Source organism: Loxodonta africana, chromosome 2 (assembly GCF_030014295.1).
Source record: "Loxodonta africana isolate mLoxAfr1 chromosome 2, mLoxAfr1.hap2, whole genome shotgun sequence".
Classification (NCBI taxonomy): domain Eukaryota; kingdom Metazoa; phylum Chordata; class Mammalia; order Proboscidea; family Elephantidae; genus Loxodonta; species Loxodonta africana.
In genome coordinates, this window is record NC_087343.1 from 200725223 (window position 1) to 200748527 (window position 23305).

A 23305-nucleotide genomic window follows, 5' to 3' on the forward strand; every position below is an offset into this window, starting at 1 on the left:
CACACATGTGCACATGCTCAGTCAATATATGCATACAGAAACATACACACAAATACACAGACTCATACACACATGCTCACTCGAACCACATACACACTCAGATGTACACACACACTCCTACACATAGACACACACATGCATCCACATGTGCGTTCTCACGGGCACACACATACATATGTATGCGTATGCTCACTCACATGCACACATTCACATGCAGACACCCACACATGCACACTTGCATGTACTCACATGCACACTCGTGTGCACGCTCCCACATGCACACATGAGACATGTGCACACATGCACTTACACATGCAGAGACACACAAACATGTACACACACATCAGCCTATTGTATCTGGCAGCAGCACGGGAACCCCTGGCTTGCTGGAGATGCGGAGGGTGGCAGGAGTAACAAAGGCTGTGTGCCTGTCCCTACAGATCCAAGGTCCCCAGGGGCCTATGCACATTTGCCCCATGGGTCCTGAGAAACCAGGCCCCAGCCACAGCTCAGGACATCATGCAGCTGCCCCAGCCTCAGTGCTAAGTGATGCACCAGGCATGGGGTCATCCCTGTGGCTCAGGGCAGACGAACGCTTCACTGACTCCTCTGCTCATAGTGGCTTCAGCAACAGCCTGTGATTCTCACAGTAGGCTGAGCGAGGACCCAGCCTTCTCCACCGTGGCTTTGAGAGGGCCTTCACCCGTTCACTCTCCGAGTGCTGGAACGCTAGGGGATGGGACAGAAAAGGTGAGAAGGTGCAGCCATCAGAGAGCAGAGGGGGAGTGCCACTTCCCAGCCCTCCCTCTCCTGGAAAATGGGCTGACTGTGGCAAAAAGGAAGCAAGAGGACACTTGCCTAGCCAGTGCTTACAACAACACGTGGCACATGATCAGTGCTGAAAAAAATGGCAGCTGCTACTGGGACTCTCCTCACTTACAGAAGAGAAAAGCTGAGGATCAGAGAGGGGCAGAGATATGCCCAAGGTCACACAGCTAGAAGCACGGAAGTGTGGAATGGAGCAAAAGCTGCCTGTGATCAGGACCCTGTCTCTCGCTGAACCCCTAAGGCCAGGCTAAATTAGACCCACCATCAAGGAAATGTAGGGGTGCATGTGAGGGAGAGCTTTAATCTCCCAAGAGCTAGCACGTTTGCTTGGGGGCAGAGGAGCCCTGGCCTCTTCAGCCTGATCTGTGATCACCCAAGGCTCCAGTGAAGGAAGCAGATGGACACACACACACACACGCCACAACCCTGCATTCAGCCCAATGGCCTGCCGGTAACCCTGCTTCCACCCACACTTCCCATGCAGCTCTTTGGTGAAGGGACCCAGGCAGGGTAAGATGAGTGAGAAAGGAGATGAAGTGGGGCCAGAAGAACGGTAACTAGGCCCAAGCTGCAGTGTTCTCATACCTGAACCTGGGGTTACCTTCAACTAGCTCTCAGAGGGAGCCCCTCAGGGGCCTTCAATCATACTGTGGTGAGGGCCTGCAAGGCCGCTAGGCTAGTCACCCCATTTTACAGGCAAGAGACCAAGGCCCTAAAAAGAGAAGGGAGTTGCCCCAGGTCACCAGCAGGGCCAGAGCATGATGCAGCCTGGCAGCCCATGGCACCCACTGTGACCGTAAGGAGACCCTGTTGCAGGTGGCTCACTCCCACGGAGTTCTGTCCTGCTGCTTGCACTTAACTTGTGCAAATCAGCTCCACCCACTCAGCAGAGCATTTTTGGCGGGAGGATCAGGAAAGCTTTTTGTTGTTGTTGTTATGGTGCTTTAAGTGAAAGTTTGCAAATCAAGTTAGTCTCTCATACAAAAGCTTATACACACCTTGCTACACACTCCTAAATCGCTCTCTCCCTAAGGAGACAGCACACTCCTGCTCTCCACCCGGTAATCCCTGTGTCCATTCAACCAGCTCCTGTTCCCCTCTGCCTTCTCATCTCACCTCCAGACAGGAGCTGCCCACATAGTCTCATGTGTCTACTTGAGCCAAGAAGCTCACTCCTCACCAGTATCATTTTCTGTCTTATACTCCAGTCCAATCCCTGTCTGAAGAGTTGGTTTTGGAAATGGTTCTAGTCTTGGGCTAAGAGAAGGTCCAGGAACCATGACCTCCGGGGTCCTTCTAGTCTCAGTCAGACCACTAAGTCCAGTCTTTTTACAAGAATTTGAGGTCTGCATCCTACTGCTCTCCTGCTCCATCAGGGACTCTCAGTTATGTTTCCTGACAGGGCAAGTATAGGTTGTAGCCAGGCACCATCTAGTTCTTCTGGTCTCAGGCTGATGGAGTCTCTGATTTATGTGGCCCTTTCTGTCTCCTGGGCTCATAATTACCTTGTGTTTTTGCTGTTCTTCATTCTCCTTTGCTCCAGGTGGGGTGAGACCAATTTATGCATCTTAGATGGCCACTTGCTAGCATTTAAGACCCCAGACGCCACTCACTGAAATGGGATGCAGAGTGTTTTCTTAATACATTTTGTTATGCCAATTGACCTAGATGTCCCCTGAAACCGTGGTCCCCAGAACCCCACCCCTGTTACTCTGGCCTTCAAAGTGTTCAGTCGTATTCAGGAACTTCATTGCTTTTGGTTTAGTCCAGTTGTGCTGGCCTCTCCTGTGTTGTGTGTTGCCTTTCCCTTCACCTAAAATAGTTCTTGTCTACTATCTAATTAGTGAATACCCCTCTAAGTTCACTCCCCAACCTGTAACCACCAAAGAATATTTTCTTCTGTGTTTAAACTATTTCTTGAGTTCTTATAATAGTGGTCTCATACAATATTTGTCCTTTTGCAACTGACTAATTTCACTCAGCATAATGCCTTCCAGATTCCTCCATGTTATGTTTGAAGGATTCATACTTGTTCTTTATCATTGCGTAGTATTCCATGGTGTGAACATACTATAATCTATTTATCCATTCAACTGTTCTTGCTTCCATTTTTTGCTATCGTGAAAAGTGCTGCAATGAACTTGGGGTGCATGTATCTGTTTGTGTGAAGGCTCTTATTTCTCTAGAATATATTCCAAGGAGTGGGATTGCTAGATCGTGTGGTAGGTCTATTTCTACCTTTTTGAGAAAGCGCCAAATCAATTTCCAAAGTAGTTGTACCATTTTACATTCCCACCAGCAGTGTATAAGTGTTCTAGTCTCTCCACAACCTTTCCAACATTTATTATTTTGTGTTTTCTGGATTAATGCCAGCTTTTTAAGAGTGAGATGGTATCTCATTGTAGTTTTGATCTGCATTTCTCTAATGGCTAATGATCCTGAGCATTTCCTCCTACATCTGTTAGCTGCCTGAATGTCTTCTTTAGTGAAGTGCCTGTTCATATCCTTTGTCCATTTTTTAATTGGGTTATTTGTCTTTTTGTTGTTGAGTTTTTGCAGTATCATGTAGATTTTAGAAATCAGATGCTGATCAGAATTGTCATAGCTAAAAATTTTTTCCTGCTCTGAAGGTAATCTTTTTACTCTTTTGGTGAAGTCTTTGGATGAGCATAAGTGTTTGATTTTTAGGAGCTCCCAGTTATCTAGTTTCTCTTCTGGTGTTTGTGCATTGTTAGTAATGTTTTGTATACTGTTTACGCCATGTATTAGGCCTCCTAGCGTTGTCCCTATTTTTTTCTTCTACGATCTTTACCGTTTTAGATTTTATATTTAGGTCTTTGATCCAGTTTGAGTTAGCTTTTGTGCATGGTGTGAGGTATAGGTCTTGTTTCACTTCTTTGCAGATGGATATCCAGTTATGCCAGCACCATTTGTTAAACAGACTGTCTTTTCCCCATTTAGCAGACTTTGGGCCTTTGTCAATTATCAGTTGCTCATATGTGGATGGATTTATGTCTGGATTCTCAATTCTGTTTCATTGGTCTATGTCTCTGTTGTTGTACCAGTAATAGGCTGTTTTGACAACTGTGGCGGTATAACGGGTTCTAAAGTCAGGTAGTGTGAGGCCTCCCACTTTGTTCTTTTTCAGTAATGCTTTACTTATCTTGGGCCTTTTTCGCTTCTATATGCAGTTGGTGATTTGTTTCTCCATCCCATTAAAAAACGTCGTTGGAATTTGGATCGGAATTGCATTGTATCTATAGCTCGCTTTTGGAAGAACAGACATTTCTTTTACAATGTTAAGTCTTCCTATCCATGAGCAAGGTATGTTTGTCCACTTATGTAGGTCTCTTTTGGTTTCTTGCAGTAGTGTCTTGTAGTTTTCTTTGTATAGGTCTTTTACGTCTCTGGTTAGATTTACTTCTAAGTATTTTTTTTTTTTTTTTTTTATCTTCTTAGGGGCTACTGTAAATGGTATTGATTTGGTGATTTCTTCTTCGATGTTCTCTTTGCTGGTGTGGAGGAATCCAACTGATTTATGTATGTTTATCTTGTATCCTGATATTCTGCTGAACTCTTCTATTAGCTTCAGTAGTGTCCTTGAGGATTCTTTAGGGTTTTCTGTGTATAAGATCATGTCATCTGCAAATAGAGATACTTTTACTTCTTCCTTACCAACCTGGTTGCCCTTTATTTCTTCATCTAGCCTAATTGCTCTGGCTAGGACTTCCAGCAGAATGTTGAATAAGAGTGGTGATAAAGAGCATCATTGTGTGGTTCCTGTTCTCAAGGGGAATGCATTCAGACTCTTTCCATTTAGGATGATGTTGGCTGTTGGCTTTGTAAAAATGCCCTTTCTTATGCTCAGAAATTTCCCTTCTATTATTATTTTGCTGAGGGTTTTTATCATGAATGGGTATTGGACTTTGTCAAATGCCTTTTGTGCATTAATTGATAAGATCATGTGGTTCTTGTCTTTTGTTTTATTTATATGATGGATTACGTTGATTGCTTTTCTAATGCTGAACAATCCCTACATACCTGGTATGAATCCCACTTGGTCATGGTGAATTATTTTTTTGACATGTTGTTGAATTTTATTGACTAGAATTTTTTTGAGGATTTTTGCATCTAAGTTCATGAGGTATATAGGTCTGTAATTTTCTTATTTTGTGGTGTCTTTACCTGGTTTTGGTATCAGGGATATGCTGGCTTCATAGAATGAGTTTGGGAGTATTCCATCCTCTTCTATGCTCTGAAATACCTTTAGTAGTAGTGGTGTTAACTCTTCACTGAAAGTTTGGTAGAATTCTCCAGTGAAGCCATCAGGGCCAGGGCTTTTTTTTTTGCTGGGAGTTTTTTAATTACCTTTCAATCTCTTCTTTTGTTTATGGGTTTATTTAGTTGTTCTACCTCTGTTTGTGTTACTTTAGGTAGGTAATGTGTTTCTAGAAATCTGTCCATTTCTTCTAAGTTTTCAAATTTGTTAGAGTACAATTTTTCATAGTAATCTGATACGATTCTTTTAATTTCAGTTGGGTCTGTTGTGATATCACCTATCTCATTTCTTATTCAGGTTATTTGCTTCCTTTCCTGTTTATCTTCTTTCTGTTTGGCCAGTGGTTTATCGATTTCGTTAATTTTTTCAAAGAACAGCATGTGGTCTTGTTAACTCAATTGTTTTTCTGCTCTCTAAATTCTGGTCTAATTTTTATTATTTGCTTTCTTCTAGTGCCTGTGGGTTTCTTTTGTTGCTCTCTTTCTGTTTGTTCAAGTTGTAGGGATAATTCTTTGACTTTGGCCCTTTTTTCTTTTTGGATGTATGCATTTATCGCTGTAAATTGACCTCTGAGCACTGCTTTAGCTGTTTCCCAAAGGTTCTGATAGGATGTGTTTTCATTCTCATTGGATTCTATGAGTTTCTTTATTCCGCCTTTAATTTCTTCTATAACCCTGTTGTTTTTGATCAAGGTGTTGTTCAGTTTCCAAGCGTTTGATTTCTTTTCCCTGCTTTTTCTGTTATTGACTTCTACTTTTATGGCCTTACGGTCAGAGAAGATGCTTTGTAATATTTCAATGTTTTGGATTTTGTTAAGGCTTGCTTTATGACCTAATATGTGGTCTGTTCTAGAGAATGTTCCATGTGCATTGGAAAAGAAAGTATACTTGGCTGCTGTTAGGTGGAGTGTTCTGTATATGTCTATGAGGTCAAGTTGGTTGATTGTGGCATTTAGATCTTCCATGTCTTTATTGAGCTTCTTTCTGGATGTTCTGTCCTTCACTGAAAGTGGTGTGTTGAAGTCTCCTACAATTATTGTGGAGCTGTCTATCTCACTTTTAAATGCTGTTAGAGGTTGTTTTACATATCTTGAGGCCCTGTCATCGGGTGTGCAAATATGTAATATGGTTATATTCTCCTGGCATATTGTCCCTTTAATCATTATATAGTGTCCTTCCTTATCCTTTGTGGTGGATTTTACTTTAAAATCTATTTTGTCAGAAATTAATAGTGGCACTCCTGCTCTTTTTTGATTGTTATTTGCTTGATATATGTTTTTCCATCCGTTGAGTTTTAGTTTGTTTGTGTCTTTAAGTCTAAGGTGTGTCTCTTGCAGGCAGCATACAGACAGACTGTGTTTTTTTATCCATTCTCAGCAGAGCATTTTTAAAAGGGCAGGCAATTTGCCAACTGTTCCACTTAGTAGGGCCTGACGGTGCCCATGGGGAGGGTTGCCAGTCTCCAAACCCAGCAGCCACCCAGGGTCCATGGACCCCTCAGAGTGGCGGCATTTTGCTGCTCTGGGTGTGTGTTTGTACAACAGGACCCTGAGCATCAGGCAACATCCTCCCCAGGCTCCAGAGACAGGTGAACCACCATGCTGAGCTTCATGAGAGGCTGGGTTCAGGCTACACCATACCCTTTCCAAAATGATTCCAAGGGGAAAAGGCACCTCTTGCACAGAGAGTCACACAAACCTGCTGTAACTCCAGGTGTCCTTATCTGTAAAATGGGGATAACTGTTGCTGAGCTCACAGACTATTGCAGGGAAGCAGTATGATGCCATGAGCACAGTGCACCCAGCACAGTACCAGGCAAGAGTGTGTGGAGAAAATGCCAATCCTAAGACTGCCTCCCATGGCTGCCCACCACCCCTTGAGGGACAACCGCCAGCTGGTGGAATTCCCTGAGGGTGCACCACCTGATGGCCAATGGCCCCCAGCCAGGGCAAACAGGCTGCAGCAGTGGGGAGGTGCCTGCCAAGGCACAGGGAAGGCAGGTGGGCAGCTGATGCTGCCCTCCCAGGGGAGGTAAGGCAGGAGTCGTTTTGTGGTGGACGCTGGTAGCCAGTCTCCCCAGTGTCCCCCTCCCCTTACCCTGCTCTTACCCAAGGATGTGCCCCTCAGGTGCAGGCCATGGGGCAGGGTATGTGGCTCAGGCCTGAGCCAACCAGCACATCCCACTTATGAACTGCAATTGTTAGTTACTGGAAAGGTCATGTGACCTAAGCCAGTCCAATCAGAATGGGGCTCAGGGCTGTGGCGGGAACCTCCAAAAAATAGGTGCTTTCTGTTTTCCAGTGGGCTGTCCCTGGGAGTATGAGCAACATGGGTCAGCAGCAGCCTGCGTCCCCTGGGGTGCAGTATCACACGGGGGATATGGAACTGAGAGAGCAAGGTTCAGGTGACACCACTCGGCCCCTGGATTACCCCATCCCAATTGCAAGTGTCCATAGATGCCTTCTGTGCTGAAGCCTGGGTTTTAGACAACACATGTGCCTTATGTGACTCTGATGGGGCCACTATGAGATGGGCAGAGGGCCTGTGGGCTGCTGCTTTGACAACTGGGGCACAAAGCCCTGACCCTTCTCTCCTGAACCCCAAAGAGGGAAGAACTGCAGAAAGCCCTTCCCTCCAACCAAAGACCCTCCAATGAGAAGCTGGTGGTGAAGCCCACCAAGAGGTGGTGAATGCTGCAGAAGGGGGCATGGAGAGAGGGGAGGCTATGAGGAAATAAGGCTGATTTATCAGCAAACCCCCAGAACAGTCCCTCTCTGCCTGCCAAATTGTCCTGCAGGAAGCCCAGGCCCATCCAAAGATACTGCTGCCACCACAGTCCCCAGCATTTCCAGATCTGCCACTAGAGCGCTTGTCAGGGGGCCTCAGGGCAGACACGTGGTCTCCAAGCTGGACTTATTTGTCTGCACGATGGCAAAAGTATCAGAAATATGACACAGACATCCAGGTTCTCTGAAGAAACATCAGAAGATCTGACAGCCACAAGCCTATATTCCTGAGTGTCAACAATCACTCAACGGAGAAACAGTTGCCCCCTTGAGATGGGCCATGGGCTCACCAGGGTCCCCACCTCTCCCTGCTGCTACCTTGTCCCCTCACTTGTGTCTAGTCCCCATTTGGCCCCTATGGCATCTGAGTTTGCAACTCCAGCTTTGGAGTTGCACTGGAACAGTCCCCAAAGACGGCTGACTCCAGCCCCTCACTTTACACCTGGACAAACCAAGGCTCATGGAGGGGAAGAGCCCTGTCCAGGGTCACACGGTGAGTCACCAGAGTCCAGCCCAAGGTCTCCTCACCCCTCTAGTCCCTTTCCCATGCAAGCTTCCCTTCCTTACTTAGTTTGGTTTAGACCAGGGATTTAAACTCAGGACTCATGAACCCCAAGAAGGGTGGGAAAACCATGTGTGTGCACAAATGCATTCCTGTGGAAAAAGAGGCAGAGCTTTCAACTATTCTCCAAGGTGGTCTGCTCCACAGGCTGTAGTTGCCATGGGGTCAGCGACAGAGCAGAAGAGGGAGGAGAGCTAGGCTCACCCTGGGCACTGGGTCACAGTGTCTCCTGGGCGAGTCCCACCCCCTTCCCTGCACAGGCTTCCAGCCCCACCTTCCCAATCACTTTCATTTTATGCCCCCCAACTGAGCTCCACCCAGTCCCGTGCTGGGCCCTGAGGACAAAGCTGGGGATGGGACAAGGGAATCCACAGTCACACAAGGAGGCAGACACCAAACAAATCATGACATTCGTGGTACAAGTTACCTAGAAGCATGTGAATGCCTGGGAAGGCTTCCTGGATGACAGACATTTAGCTGAGACCTGCAGAGTGAGCCAGGTTAGAAGGAAGGGAGTAAGAGTGGCCCAGGCAGAGGGAACAGCCTGTGCATAGGCCCTGAGCTGGGAGTGTTTGATAAACTTGGCTATAGCCATGAGGGGCACGGCAGTGACGAGCGAGGCTGGACTGGCCCCAATCACGGTGGCCTTGAATGACAGGCCGATGCGTTGGATTTTTTTTTAAGGGCAATAAGAAAACCATATAAAAACCTTAAGCAAAAGAGTGAGATGATTTGATGTGTGGTTTTTAAAGATCACTCTGGCTATTGTGCAGAGAATGGGTTGGTGGGGAGAGACAAATTCAGAGGAGTTGAGGAATACAGGAGCAAAAGATGGTAACTTGGAGTCAGGTAGCGGTGCAGGGATGGAAACTGGGGATGACTTCCAAAGAGGTGTAGGAAGTAGACATGCAGGATGGTGGTTGGCTGCATGTGGGGGTCACCATGGGGTTGGCCAGGGAGGGCATCCCAGAGGCAGCTGGGCAGGCAAGGACAGAACCCAGGAGATGTGGGCTGGACACAGGAAGCCTGGAGTCCGGGAGGAGTGTGGTGGCAGACTCGTTCTCCACTCCATTCCATGTGTTTTAGAGGCCTGACCCTCACCCTGAACCAGAAGGTGGGCAAAACGCTCAGCCCAGGCCCCCACCACAGCAAATGATTTAAAGATAATCCTGTGATTCAAGCAGTACAAAACAGAGCCCTCTCCAGGACTCTTGTGGGAATCATCCAGAAAGGAGTGCTCTCCATTCCATAGGGATTGCCACCTTGGGAGACAGGTTAAGCCAGGACTACTGGTGGCCCTTACGTGGGGAGGGTAACCCTGACAGGAACAAAGAGAGTGGTAGAACTGAGGGACAGAGAGCATGTTCCAACACTAGTGCTGAGCCCCTGGATCCAGCTATGCCTGAAGATGGTTCTCCTCAGGACTCCCCAGATAACAAGGACCATCATGTCCCTTGTTTGTGTCATCCAATGTGAGCTGGTTTCCTGTCACTTAAACTGAGAGAGTCTTAAACAAGAGTGGTAACAGCCGTGGAGAAAGTTGATAGCACCCTGGGTGGATGTGTAGATTCCAAAGAGCAGGGGCCAAACAGGGAGCCTCCACTCTGACCTGAGGAGTCCCAACACCTAGGCAGCCCAGAAGTTTCTGCAGCCCCTCTTCAGTATTCCTGAGATCCCCTCGTTGTCTTCCAGGCAATGCCAGTGCAGGGTGGGAGGAAGGAAGACCCTGGACCACCCTGGACCCCAGGCAGGGACTTTGTCTGCAAGTCCCAGGCACCTCTGTCCCACAGCTTCAGGGCCTACCTGCACCTGCCTGCCTGCCTCTAACTCCTGAGCTGGCTGGAGCCCAGTGTGTGGGCCTCAATGCAGTGGCTTTCTTAGGAAAAATGAACCTCACCTTAGTCCCTTTAGGAGCAAATGGCTTCTCTCTGTGGCCTTTAAAAAACAAAACCAAACCCGTTGCCATTGCATCAATTCTGACTCATAGCAACCCTACAGGACAGAGTAGAACTACTCCATAGGGCTTAACTATTGTGCCACCAGGGCTCCCTGTGGTCCTTGGTGACTCTTAATGTCCAGCAAGACTGCACAGAGTGGGTGCTGGCCAAGATGGCAGCTGGGAGGGGAGCCCTGGCCCCCCGTGGCAGTAGCTCCAGCTTCTTCTTGCCATAAGACCTCAGGCAGCTCAGGGGCCTCTCTGAGCCTTGGCCATACAATGAGGGCTCTGCCTCACAATGTCGAGGAGCTCATATGGTACCCCCAGGGAAGGGTGTGCACCTTCTACCTTCGGCCCCAGGATCAGAGGACCAGGCCTCAGAGGTCACGCCCTTCCCACTACCCAGCCTGCAGAGGCGTCCTCCGCTGGCCCTGCCCAGCCAGAGACACCAGACCATCCTATTAGTGTCCCCACTATGATCGGGCTGCAACACAGTTCCTGGGCCCCAACCCACGAATGAAGAGCTGCAGCCCAGAGCAGTTCACCAGCAAGTGTGTGGGCCACCAGGGCCTGTTTCCCAATTCCTGCTTCCTCACACTGTGGACAGTAAATGCTGCTGGCTGAGAAAGTCCCCAGAGTAGGTAAGGTCAAAAATGTTTTAAAGAAATGCAGTTCTTCGTTTTTTTTTTTTTTTTTTTTTTTAATGACATGCAGAAAAGGCAATCAAATGGAGTGAGTAGGGCCTTGGAATCACATAGACAGGCATTCAAATGCTGGCTGTGAAGTGCTAGGCAAGCCACCTCAACTTTCAGAGCCTCCATTTATTCCTCTGCAGAATGGGGACAATATTAGGACATATTCCTTAGGGTGCTATGAGGATCAAACAAGGAAATGAGGCATAAGATGCTTGGCACAGAGCCTGGTACAGAGTAGGAGCACAGTAAAATGTGAGTTGCTATCATTACTTTTTATGCCAACAGGCTTTCGTTGGGTTTTTAATGAGCGTGTAAGAATAATTTGAAATCAGCACGAATAATTTGAAATCAGCACACCTATGGTGTAGGCTGTAGGAGCCCTGGTGACACAATGATTAAGCACTCAGCTGCTAACCAAAAGGTTGGCAGTTTGAACCTACCCAGTGGCTCCGCAGGAGAAAGACCTGGCAATCTGCTCCCATGAAGACTACAGCCTAAAAAACCCTATGAGGCAGTTCTACTCTGTCGCACGGGGTCACTATGTGTCAAAAATCAACTCGACGGCAGCTAACAACAATAGCATCATGTGGCCCAAAAGATACTAGAAAACTCTTCAAAGCAATGTGATGTACAAGAACCCTTCACTCAGCATTTTTTTCTCATGCCTCATGAAAAGGCAAACTTAACCCTGTGAATATTATGAATAATGTCTATCTAGTGGTTGTAAAAAAAAAAAAAAAATTTTTTTTTTTTTTAGTGGTTGTCAGGGAACCCAGAAATGCTACCTTCTTCAGCCTCTCTGGAAATAAAGTGCATACATGTCTTATAAAGCACATTTTCATGTGGCTTATCTTGGGGCTGCACCTCTACCTGCCTCCAGTAGAATTATCACTTTGGCTGGCCCAAGGTCTTGATTTCTGACAAAACAATCTCATGCCACTTTGGGGAGCAGTGCCTCCTGCACTCTCAGCCTATGGGGTTCTGCAAACCCCATGCCCTGACTCCCACAGGAACAGCTGACCCCGGCCTGGCCAGAGCAACACCCAAGGCTCAGCTGGAGTTATCAGTAAAAGATGTCAGCCTGGCACTTCCAGGGCCATCTGATTCACCTCAGAGGGAATCTATCTGAGAACAAAGCCAACACATAATAGGACAGGGGCAAGAGTCCTGAAGCCTGTGAGGAGTACCTGGATCCAGCCATGCCTGAAGACTTCCCCATTATGTGAGCTATTTACTTCTTCTTCCTGCTTACACTAATTTGGCTTACATTTTCTGTCACTTGCAACTGAAAGCATCCCCGAAATAAGAATTCTACTGTACTGAATAGATTAGAGATTGCTTTCCACAGCAAAGAAGGTTAAAACTGCCATCCTTCAAAGCAGAGAAATAAATTCAGATGTCTTCAGGGCCAGGCAAGACAATGAACCCACATGTGCCTCAGGATAGGGGAGGACAATAGGTCTGAAAGTTTCTGTGGCCCTTGGGACAGGCATGTCGCCCTTGAGCATCCAAACTTAATATTTGCATTGTGGACACTGCAAGGGCAGGTATACTGGAATCTCTGCCCATGTCCAGCACATGTAACCTCTCACCATGCCTGTCCTGACCAAGCCACTCCATGCCTGGAATCTTTACACATGGTGTTTTCTCTGCCCAGATGGGCAACTGCACCTTTTCCAGTGGACAACTCATCCTATTCAAAGAGCCCCTCAGGAGCACATACTTAATGTCCTGGCCAGAGAACCCCTCAGCCTGTCAGCCTCCCTGAGGGTGTGAGCCCAGGGTGGGTTCCAGGCCTGCCATGTCTCTGACCAGTACTGAGGACACACGAAATATCACATGCTGGATGAATGAATGAATGAACAAATGAATGAATGATACAGTGGCAAAGCTTCTCTGAAATGCACTCCATCAGGAATTAATTAGGACACAGTCGTCAGGTACCAACACACTACATCTACGTCACCCACCACCACCAAGCCCCCTCCCCCCTCCCCCGCCAAGTCCCCAGGACTGATTTCCTTTCATTTAGGAAATTCACCTCCAGTATAAATTGAGACACACCTATGAGACCCGGAACATCCTCAGAGACAACAGCAACTATAAAGCGTTGCACCATTTTAACCCAACTCCTCCAAGGACATTTATAGTTTTTTTGCAACAAGCCTGGGTTCTAAATCCATCCAAAGGCAGTGATTTTCCTAAGCAACAAGTGAAGTTTCCTGCGTCTCCATAAAAAGCATGCCAGCGGTCGCTGGGCTCTCGTCTAATTGCCAGCTCTGCAGACGGTAGGACAGGCCCTGGCCGCCGAGGATGGGCGTGTGCAGGGGTCAGCAGGGCTGGGAGAGTAGCCACTCATTAGAGCAGGAATGCCCTGAGCAGCAATTAGAGCAGAGCCCACAGTAGGTGGCTTCAGATATCTGGCTAGCAGAGTCAACCTGACCTCCGCACACCCAATCCAAAATAGAAAACTGCAGTGGCTTCTGCCTGGTGCCAGGTCCCAAGCTGCTGGACAGAACACCGCCAATGTCAGCCTCCTCCCTGAGCATCGATCCAGGCTTCCTCTGAGGCACCCGGGTGCCAAGCAATGGTCCCTCTGCGCCCTAGGATGCAGGAGAACTTCCCACAGCTCGAGTCACACTGAATGGCCCAGGAAGTCCCCCAAAGGGCCCTCTAGCCTCACGGGTCCATCAGAGCCTGCCCACTTAAAGATACAAGGAGTCCGTGGACACCAGAGCCTGCATTTCCAAATGCTCCCCTTGGCTCAAAACAGGGAGAGAAAGCCTACTTTTCAAATACACAACTGGAGTTCGACAGGAAACCACAGAGTAAAAATCAGTGGCTCCCAGTCAGCCGAGGGGGGGCACAGAGCTAACAGGGCATTTCAGCACCACTGCTTGCTCCCAGGGCTGGCTCCACCTGCAGACTTACCTACCACACACATATCCCGCCTGCAAAAACGCACAGGGACATACACTTCCCAGACACCGTGACACACAGGAGCAAGAACCCAGAGACACATGTGCACAGAGGCACAATGGCACACGAACGTATACACACAGATGCTCAGGTACACAGATGCAATGCACATGGACATACCCAAACGCACGTGCAGACACACGCATGCAAATACACACACACACCCCAACCCACACCTAAATGCAAGAAAAAAGGTGCAGGCGGGTGCCAGAGAGACACAAAGACGCTCTGCTACTTGACGGGAGTTTTGCGACCCTCCCCCTTCCCATACATGGCCTCCTTATCAGAACAATCAAAATAACTTGCCTTCCAGCCAAACCCTCAGTGGTGGGATGGCTCCCTACGCACCAGGGCGGCAAAGCAGGCCCTCAGGGCAAGCCCTGCCCTCCCAAGGGACTCCCAGGACAGCAGCCTCCAAAGCCCAAAGGAGAGACAGGAGGAGAACAGTGCGGACTCACCAGCCCGTCGCAGTTGCTGAGCGCCACAGAGGAGGTTGCGGGCAGGCCGGCTACATCCCCGACGTATTGACAGGTTCCAAGAAGGGGCTCCACGCGAGTGGTGCCCGACTCGTCCTGCCACTCCACGGTGGCTCCAGGCGCCACGAGGCGGGCGTTGGGCCGCAGCCGCAGATGCAGGTCTCTGCCGAAGACTGTGACATTGTAGAAGAGGCGGCTGCCAGGGTCTTCCTCGCTGCCTTCGGGGAAGCCCGGGGTCCAGACTGGGGTAGCCCTGCGGGTCCGAACCGCCGCCCTGGCCGTCGCCGCCGACACCACGTGGGACACCAAGCGGCCCTGAGAGTCAGTGCGCACCGGCACCGCCAGGATGCGCTCCGCTCCATGCCCCATGGGTCCCCCTGCAACGGGAAGGGGCATTAGACCCGCTGAAATCTCGGAGCCCGGAGCCACGCGGCGGAGCCCCGCACCCGCAGCCCTGCCCCCACTGCAAAGTGAAGGGGCCTTCCTCCAGGCAGCCCCCAGAAGCGAACCTGCACCTCTCCGGGCCTTCTTGCAACCGTGAAGGGGCGTTAACAGGGCCAGCAGACAGAAGCCCCGCAGCCCCTGGGCGTCTCTTTCTGGGACCCTGCCAGCTAGGAGCTCTGCCCCTGCCCCTCTCCGGGTTGGCGCTCCCCGGGCGTCTCTCAGTTCCCCAGGGAATGGCCCCTCCAGTGCGTCCCCTGGCCCATTAAGCCTACCCTCCTTGGCAGGGCATGAGACTGCTTGGAAGTCTTTCTCAGTTGGCCCCCCTGCCCGTGTGCTTCGACCCCTCCGCGGCACCGCCGCCCTAGCGCCCTCCGGAGTGGCGAGGACTCAGCTCCCACAGGCACGGGGAGGCCTGTCCTGCGTGTTCAGCTGCCAGTCACCCGGTTGTGGGGCCACTCTCCTAGGGCACCCGAGAATGGAAGGGATGGAGCAGAGTCTCTCCGACCTCCGGGGATCCCCTCCGAATCGCTCCAACCAGTCTCCAGGGCCGAGGCGGCGCGCGAGGCACCGGGGCTCCTCCCGAGCGTTCCCGAACACGAGCCCGGACACTGCCTCGCCCTGGTTCCCCCAGCCCCACTGGAACTGGTGCTGCGCTCTCCGCCGCCGGGCTTTGCCGGCCCTCAGTCTCCACACGCCGAGTCCCAGGAGCCGCGAGTGCGCCTAAGCTTCCCCCGGCCTGGGGAGCTCGGCTGCCCCGCGGGGCGCCTCCTGTGCGACCATCCCGGCCTCGAAGTTGGCCAACTTGGCCCCAGGCGGGGCGCACGGAGTTTGCCCAAGTCAGGGTGGACTGCGCCTGGGGGTACTGTGGGGTCAGCAGGCGGGCCGGCCGGTGGGGGTCGCGGGCGTGAGGGCCGGGCTGCACCTACCTGGGGGGTCGGCGGCGGCAGCGGCGAGCTGGGCGTTCGCCGGAGGCGTCGGCAGCAGGAGCGGCGGCAGCAGCAGCAGCAGCGCGGGGCAGAGCAGGCGGCGAGCGGCGCCCGCCGGCGGATCCATGGCAGCCGGACCGCAACCCTGGCCCGGCACTCGCAGCCGGCGCGAAAGTTGCCCACGCGCCGCCCAGTCCACATCTGGGGGCAGCTGGAGCCGCCTGCAGCTGCAGCACCGCAGGGCGCGGGGCGGAGGAGGAGCCGCGCGGAGGGAGGGCGGGGAACCGGAGGGAGGCGGGGAGAGGGCAGGGCTCGCGGCGGCTAGGGAGCGGGCGGGAGGAACTGCGAGCAGAGGGAGGGCGGGGACGGCAGGCGCCTCAGCCTGCGGTGACCCGGCGCTTCTCGGCTCTGCCGCCGCCGCCGCCGCCGCCTCCGGCTGGCCACCTAACGCCGACGCCGCCGTTCTGGGCTAGCGGCGAAGCAGAGACGCCCCGAGGCGGCAGCAGAGAAGAGCTGCGGGCCGCGCGGGAGGAGTCCCGCCGCGGGCCACCCTCGGCGCGCCCCGCGCCCTCTCTCCGCACGATCTCGTAGGAGCAGCCCTGGGCAGAGCAACCCCACCCAGAGAGTCCTTCGGCGCCTGCGTTCCACCGGTCCACCCAGGAGGCTCCAACACCCTCTTCCTGCATTCTGGGGCGGGACAGGGCGTGGGGATATGGGAGCTGTAGGCTAATTGCAGGGTCCCAGGGGAGGCCCCAGAGGCCGAAGGACACAGTTATAGGAGGATGCACTCCAGGAGCTACTCCAAAAATCAGCACCTTTTGCCCGAACTCCTCTCTACCTGGCGCCCCTGTCCCTTCGTCTGCCTCCCCATCCCTCCATTGCAGCCTCTGAGAGCAGCCTCTCCCTCCCAGACCTAGGAGCATCCTCCTGGAGCACACTCAGGCTGCTGCCTCACCTCCAAAATTTGCGCGGGCACTCTATGGGGCAGTTATACTCTGTCCTACAGGGTCGCTGAGTCGGAATCGACTCGATGGCAACGGGTTACTCTAGCCTCATGGCCTTTGCATCCAGGTCCCCCAGGCTGAAACAGGATTTGCTGGCCTTTGCAACCCAATCTCCAAGGAGTCCTTCCCCACTCCCTCCTAGGCCAAATTTGATGTCAAAGCCCATCCCCAGCTGGAATCCACCCCCCACCCCAGAGCAAAGGCCTGACCTTCCTGCTGCCTGGCGTCCCCATCCTATGGACCTGTTGTCCCACACCACAGTGACCTTCCCTCCTCACCCTGCCTGGGAGGCCCCTCCCAAGCATCTGTCTGTGGGACCAGCTCTGCTATGAGACCCCCAACTTCTGCCTCGCTGCTGCAGAGGTGGACATCTGCCCCTTTTGATCTTCTATGTGGGCCAAACCCAGAGATGACTCAGGCCCCTCCCTGCCCCCAGAAGGACCAGTCTTGTGGGGAAACACGTGACTTGCACAGTTCCCTCAAGCTGTGATTTTGTATCCTCAGTTCCGTCATTTCCAGGGCCTGGGTGTGAGGCTCTTGACCGCCATCTTCACGTGGAAGCTTCCAGCTGTCTCATGCCCCTAAGGCATGGTTTATTTGGCCTTGACAGTGGCTTCCTAAAAACTAAATTTGACAACCTTAAACATGGGGACATTTCACATAAAATTTTTGGTTTCCAACTTTTCGTGAGAAATTGGCTGGTAAGGCCACACTGAGCCCACATTTCTGCTTATCGCCCACTAAATGAGCACCTCCCCTTACTCCTAGTGGGCATCTGGTTTTGAGACCTCTGATGGCCCAGTTGATTCCAAAGGAAGATGGATGGTGACCAGTGTAGAGGACAGAAATGACTCCGGATCCAGGAATCGGGAGGATTTCCCATGAGAAGTGGTATCTCAGTTGAATCCTGAAGGCTGAGGGGAACAAGCAGCCCAGACTAGTTCCAGCTAGGTGCTGACCCTAGGACCTACAAGGTTCTCCCACCTATTCCTCATGTGCTCCCATCCTCCTCAAAAAATGAGTGACACTCAGCCTCACCTACTCCAAGGATCATGTTCTACAATGCTTACCCAAACCTCCCTCACTTCCCTGCCATGCTAATGGTCTTTAATATATCACCCTAACACCACTACCATTATTTCCCTATACAGTATTTAATATTTACCTCAGTTTATTAAGGATCCTCTAATCACTATCATAAATGAAAAAGTCAACATCTCATACCATAGGTCAAAGATAAGCCCCCAAAATATGTAAAATGAGAACAAAAAATGTTAATCAAGTTCTAGATACTACTGCCTGCAAAAGACGCTGAGGCTGAAGCTGCTTAGCAAGTGTTACAAAAGTGCTAAGACAGACTAGCGCAAACAGAGACCTTTCTTTTGATGTAATCAGGATGAAAAAAGAACTGAAAAGGAAGAGCTCTCCACTTTGTGAGTCGATGATATGTTCTGCCATGTCCAGGTAACTAAAATATCTTGCACACTTTGGGACACATGCCCTGGCATGTTCTTGGGAAAGGTGATTTGTCTCCCTGACACTCTGAGTAGACCCTGGCAGCAGCTCCACATCACCCCCAGCCTCAGGAGACTCCACTCCTTGCTGGGGTGCTGCTGCACTGGATAGGGACCCCAAGGGTGAATGGAGGCAGACCACCACCCTCCATCAGCCCCATTCTTTGATCCCCACAGTGACATCCCACAAGGCTGAGTGGATAAGCCAGACACAGATGCATCAAAAATGACAGGTAAACCTTCAAATCTCAACTGCTCTTCTGGGAAATACTGCCCACCCACAGGTGTTTGCCTATCCCTCTGACCACCCCTCCTCCTCCAAGTGAAATGGGGGACACAAGAATCCCCAGTGGTTCTTTGTTCAGGTCTACTTATTCAGTCTGGATCCCAAAGACACAAACCAAAGGCCACAGGGCCAGCTCCGCTTAAACACTTGTTTTGTTTAGTGTGTGTTTGTTTTTAGTTGAATTTGAATGTCTTTTAGGCCTGATTTGTAATCTCCCTCAACACAGTCTCCACCACTCCCATCCTCTCCTCCACCTGCCTATTCCTCATTGTTGTCACCAACCTGGTCCCTGAAGGCCCTGGAGTTGCAACCCAGATCTGGAACAGCTCCATGTAGCGGGGGAAGGGGGGAAAAATGAGGACAATACAGGGTTAACTTTAACCAGGGTCACCTCCAAACCCAACCCCCTTGAAATCTTCCCAACGATGTGAGCTGCAGAAAGAGATAAGGACTTTTCCTGGCCATCCTGAACATCACTAATCAGCACACATGCCTCCAAGACAGAACAGGAGAGACCCACATTAAGAACAGAACTCCTTTCCTTCAGTGCCAGCCCCAGCCCTCGGTGGGAGTGGTGTCCTGCATTAGTTCACAGAGGGGGGGTCAAGCTCTTAGTCTGCCTCAGGCTTCCAGGCCCCATCTTCAAGCACAGACCTTATTAGAAACAGGAACCCATTTGAGAGCCATTCCTTTCCTCTGACAGCAGCATAGAAACTAGCCCTGCAGAAGGTCTTCTGCCCCTTCCATGAGGTCATCTTCCTTGGCAGGACCTGCCCACACTGCCAGCTACAAGCAGATGGAGGTATCAAGATTTAACGGCCCTCTTTCCTAACAAGCATGCTCCCGGGGGGTTGGGGGGAGCAAACTAGATTCCGCCTGTGCCTTGGAACCCATATACAGAGCATCATAGGCCACAAGAGACTAGTAACCTTGTCCAAGGTCCTCTGTAGAAGGCAGCTCTGTCCCCCTCCACAGTTGGCAAACAGCAAGTACAGTGCCTGGTCAGATGTGCTGGTAAGCGTTACATCAAGGGAACGCTGATTGAACAGAATGGGGCGGCTGAGTGGCCTTTGTGGAAGTACTGGCTCTTGCTGTTTATTGAGTATCCCTGACACACTCTGACTGGGAGCTGTGTCAGACAAAGGAGAAAACGTGGGTGGGTGTCTGGACAGCAGGGTTTTTTCATTGCCATGCTCCACACGGAGGTGTCCCACTGCAATTAGGATTAGTTCTAGCTGGAAATGAAAGACAATGTGCTTGAAATTTGGGGCCTTGGAGATCCAGGTTCAGTCAACACTTCTACATGGAGGCTCAGACTCAATCTAAAACGAAAACCAAAAAACCACACCCAGTGCCGTCGAGTCGATTCTGACTCATAGCAACCCTATAGGACAGAGTAGAACTGCCCCATAGAGTTTCCAAGAAGCATTCGAACTGCCAACCCTTTGGTTAGCAGCCGTAGCGCTTAACCACTACACCACCAGGGTTTCCAGACTCCATTTAAGCAGTCTCAAAACCAAAAAAAATTTAAAAAACCATTGCCATCAAGTCAATTCCAACTCACAGTGACCCTATGAGACAGAGTAGAACTACTCCATAGAGTTTTCAAGGCTGTAAATCTTTACAGAAGTAGACTGCCACATCTTTTCCTTAGCAGCCGAGTGCTTTCACCACTGTGCCACTTGGGCTCCCAGTGACCCCTCAAGGAAGGATGAAAGCTAAATGCCCACTTGTAACTGCCCACTTGCAAATATGCTCAGCCTAGCAGTGAGGCAGTGAGACCCCAATATTTTTTTTTCCTTTTATTGTGCTTTAATTGAAAGTTTACAAATCAAGTCAGTCTCTCATACAAAAATTTATATACACCTTGCTGTATACTCCTAGTTTCTCTCCCTCTGAGACAGCACACTCCTTCCCTCCACTCTCTATTTTCATGTCCATTCGGCCAGCTTCTGACCACCTCTGCCCTCTCATCTCCTCTCCAGACAGGAGCTGCCCACATAGTCTCATGTGTCTACTTGAGCCAAGAAGCTCACTCCTCACCAGTATCATTTTCTATCCCATAGTCCAGTCCAATCCCTGTCTGAAGAGTTGACTTTGGAAATGGTTCCTGTCTTGGGCTAACAGAAGGTCTGGGGACCACGACCTCCGGGGTCCTTCTAGTCTCAGTCAGACCATTAAGTCTGGTCTTTTTAAGGGAATTTGAGGTCTGCATCCCACTGCTCTCCTGCTCGCTCAGGGGCTCTCTGTTGTGTTCCCTGTCAGAGCAGTCATCAGTTGTAGCCAGGCACCATCTGGTTCTTCTGGTCTCAGGATGATGTAGTCTCTGGTTTCTGTTGCCCTTTCTGTCTCTTGGGCTCATAATTACCTTGTGTCTTTGGTGTTCTTCATTCTCCTTTGCTTCAGGTGGGTTGAGACCAATTGATGCATGTTAGATGGCTGCTTGCTAGCGTTTAAGACCCCAGACGCCACTCTCCAAAGTGGGATGCAGAATGTTTTCTTAATAGATTTTATTAATGCCAATCGACTTAGATGTCCCCTGAAACCATAGTCCCCAAACCCCTGCCCCTGCTACACTGGCCTTTGAAGTGTTCAGTTTATTCGGGAAACGTCTTTGCTTTTGGTTTAGTGCAATTGTGCTGACCTCTCCTGTATCGTGTGTTGTCTTTCCCTTCACCTAGAAAAAAAAAAAAAATAGCTCTTATCTACTACCTAATTGGTGAAAAACCCTTTCCCTCCCTCCCCCGCCCCGTAATCATCAAAGAATATTTTCTTCTCTGTTTAAACTATTTTTCAAGTTGTTATAATAGTAGACCCCAACATTTTAAAGGGGCCATCTAAATGTGGCAGAAGTGATGCCCTGGGCCTTCTTGGGTCAGGGTCTAGGTTCCTGAGTCCACCTGTGCCTGGCTTCTCACAGGAGTCAGGAGGGCCATTTGGTCCATATGTCCCACCTGGGTAAAGTCTCTGGATTCCTTAGGATGCTCTTGGCTATAAGTACATAGCCTGCTTAAACCATAAGGAAATGCATTATTTTATGTACCAGAAGTTGGGGGATATGGTGGCTGCAGAGCCCAACAATGGCATCAAGGGCCCTGCCATCTGAGTACCGTCTTGGCCCCTGACTGGCCAGAAGGATGGCTGAAGCACTGCCAGGTGTCCTGCCCTCTCCCAGAAGGCTTCGCTGACTCCCCTCTGGTGTTGTAGGGTCACAGTCCCATTGCTGAGCCAGCTATTGAAGGGAGGGAGGATTACTGGGACCACCCTGGATTAGTCATCTGGGGCAAAATGAATGCAGGGAAGGCCAACCTCAATGTCCCTAGCACCTCAAATGACACATTTGCCTTTATTTCCCAGTGAGAGTATCACATAGCCACAGGTTACTGTGCCGGATGAAAATACATCCCTCAGGTGACTTTGGGTTTGTATCCCATTAGTAGACTGCATCATCTGGATATGAATCCTGTAGATAACTTGTGAAGGGCACAATCTTACTACCTTGTGGGTTTTAAGGGCATTTCCCACCCCTCTCAGACCTGGGAATGCGTTCAGTGGCCCTGGCATGTCTAGGCCTCTCAATACCCCTGGCCCCAGGACTTTACTCCCCTTAGGTCACACCCTGTTCCTATCAGGTTCCCTCCCTGACCCTGTCTACCCAGTTCTCAGCATCAAGGGTGTGGGCCTGAAGGAGACTGACGCTTCTGGCTGGGGTTGGCAGTGGAGTTGATGGTGGAATCCAAGAACCGAGACCCCCATGGATGCAGCTCTGGGGACTCCCTGGGGACACCCAGTGCTCCTCCCTGGGGTGCCAGAGGCCTCGTCCCATCCCAGAGCCCTTTGCTTTTTAGCCGACACCCTCCCAGCAGCTCCAGATGGTCCTGGCATCACCACAGAAATGCTGAGACCTGGCACAAATTTCCAGGGACATTTAAAGGGGAGAGCATGGCAGCCACTGCCACTCCCTGCAAAATAGTGTCCCCTCCTGATTGTCCGACCAAAAAAAAAAAAGTCATGTCTTATTATATGTGGATTTTTTTTTTTTTTTTAATGAAATAAATCCGCCTTATGCCCAGTTGCTCTTGCTGGCTCATTGGAACACAGTGGGGTGGGGACACTGTCACCCCTCCAAAGTAAAGACTCTTCTCCTTATCACTGTCCCCAAGACCCCCAGGACTGCTCAGGGCCATGTCCTGGCCCCACCACAGGGCCTCTCTGCTCCACTGAACTCTTCATCTTAATCCCCTCTGCCCTGGTTTCCTCCTCATTCTCAGAGGACACTGTCTTCCTCTGTCCTCCTTTAAAGGCTGGGGCTCCTCACTTCCACCCCCAGCTCCTCCCTTCCTGAGCATACACCCCTCCCCACAGGTCCAAAGGTCTCTGCGTGGAGGACTCCCACCAGGGCCATTCCAATTGTACACGCGGTGTCTCCTGGACAGCTCCACCAAGATGTCTGGCAGACCCACCAACTCACTCCAAACTGCGCCTTCTCACCCCACCTCTACCCACTCCAGTCTTCCTTCTAGACAAAGTATCTCCACTCTCCACATAGACACCCAGGGTGGAGATCCAGGAGACATCCCGGACCCCTCCC

The 23305-nt window shown here is 50.7% G+C and overlaps 1 protein-coding gene across 4 annotated transcripts in view; it reads right to left on the minus strand.

Annotated features, from left to right (window-relative positions):
- The window catches only part of ADAMTS2 (ADAM metallopeptidase with thrombospondin type 1 motif 2), a 311700-nt gene extending 295619 nt beyond the window's left edge, over positions 1-16081 (minus strand). For 2 of the 4 annotated variants that reach the window (XM_064279254.1, XM_064279255.1), the window contains exons 1-2: positions 15911-16073; positions 14523-14917 (exon numbers count right to left, since the gene is read on the minus strand). In XM_064279254.1, the coding sequence (XP_064135324.1) occupies positions 14523-14917; positions 15911-16037 (522 nt within the window). In that variant the 5' untranslated portion in view covers positions 16038-16073. Of the gene's footprint in view, positions 1-14522; positions 14918-15910 lie in introns of all 4 variants that reach the window. The other 2 variants (XM_064279256.1, XM_064279257.1) reach the window with 2 other exon arrangements.
- Positions 16082-23305: the final 7224 nt, after the last annotated feature.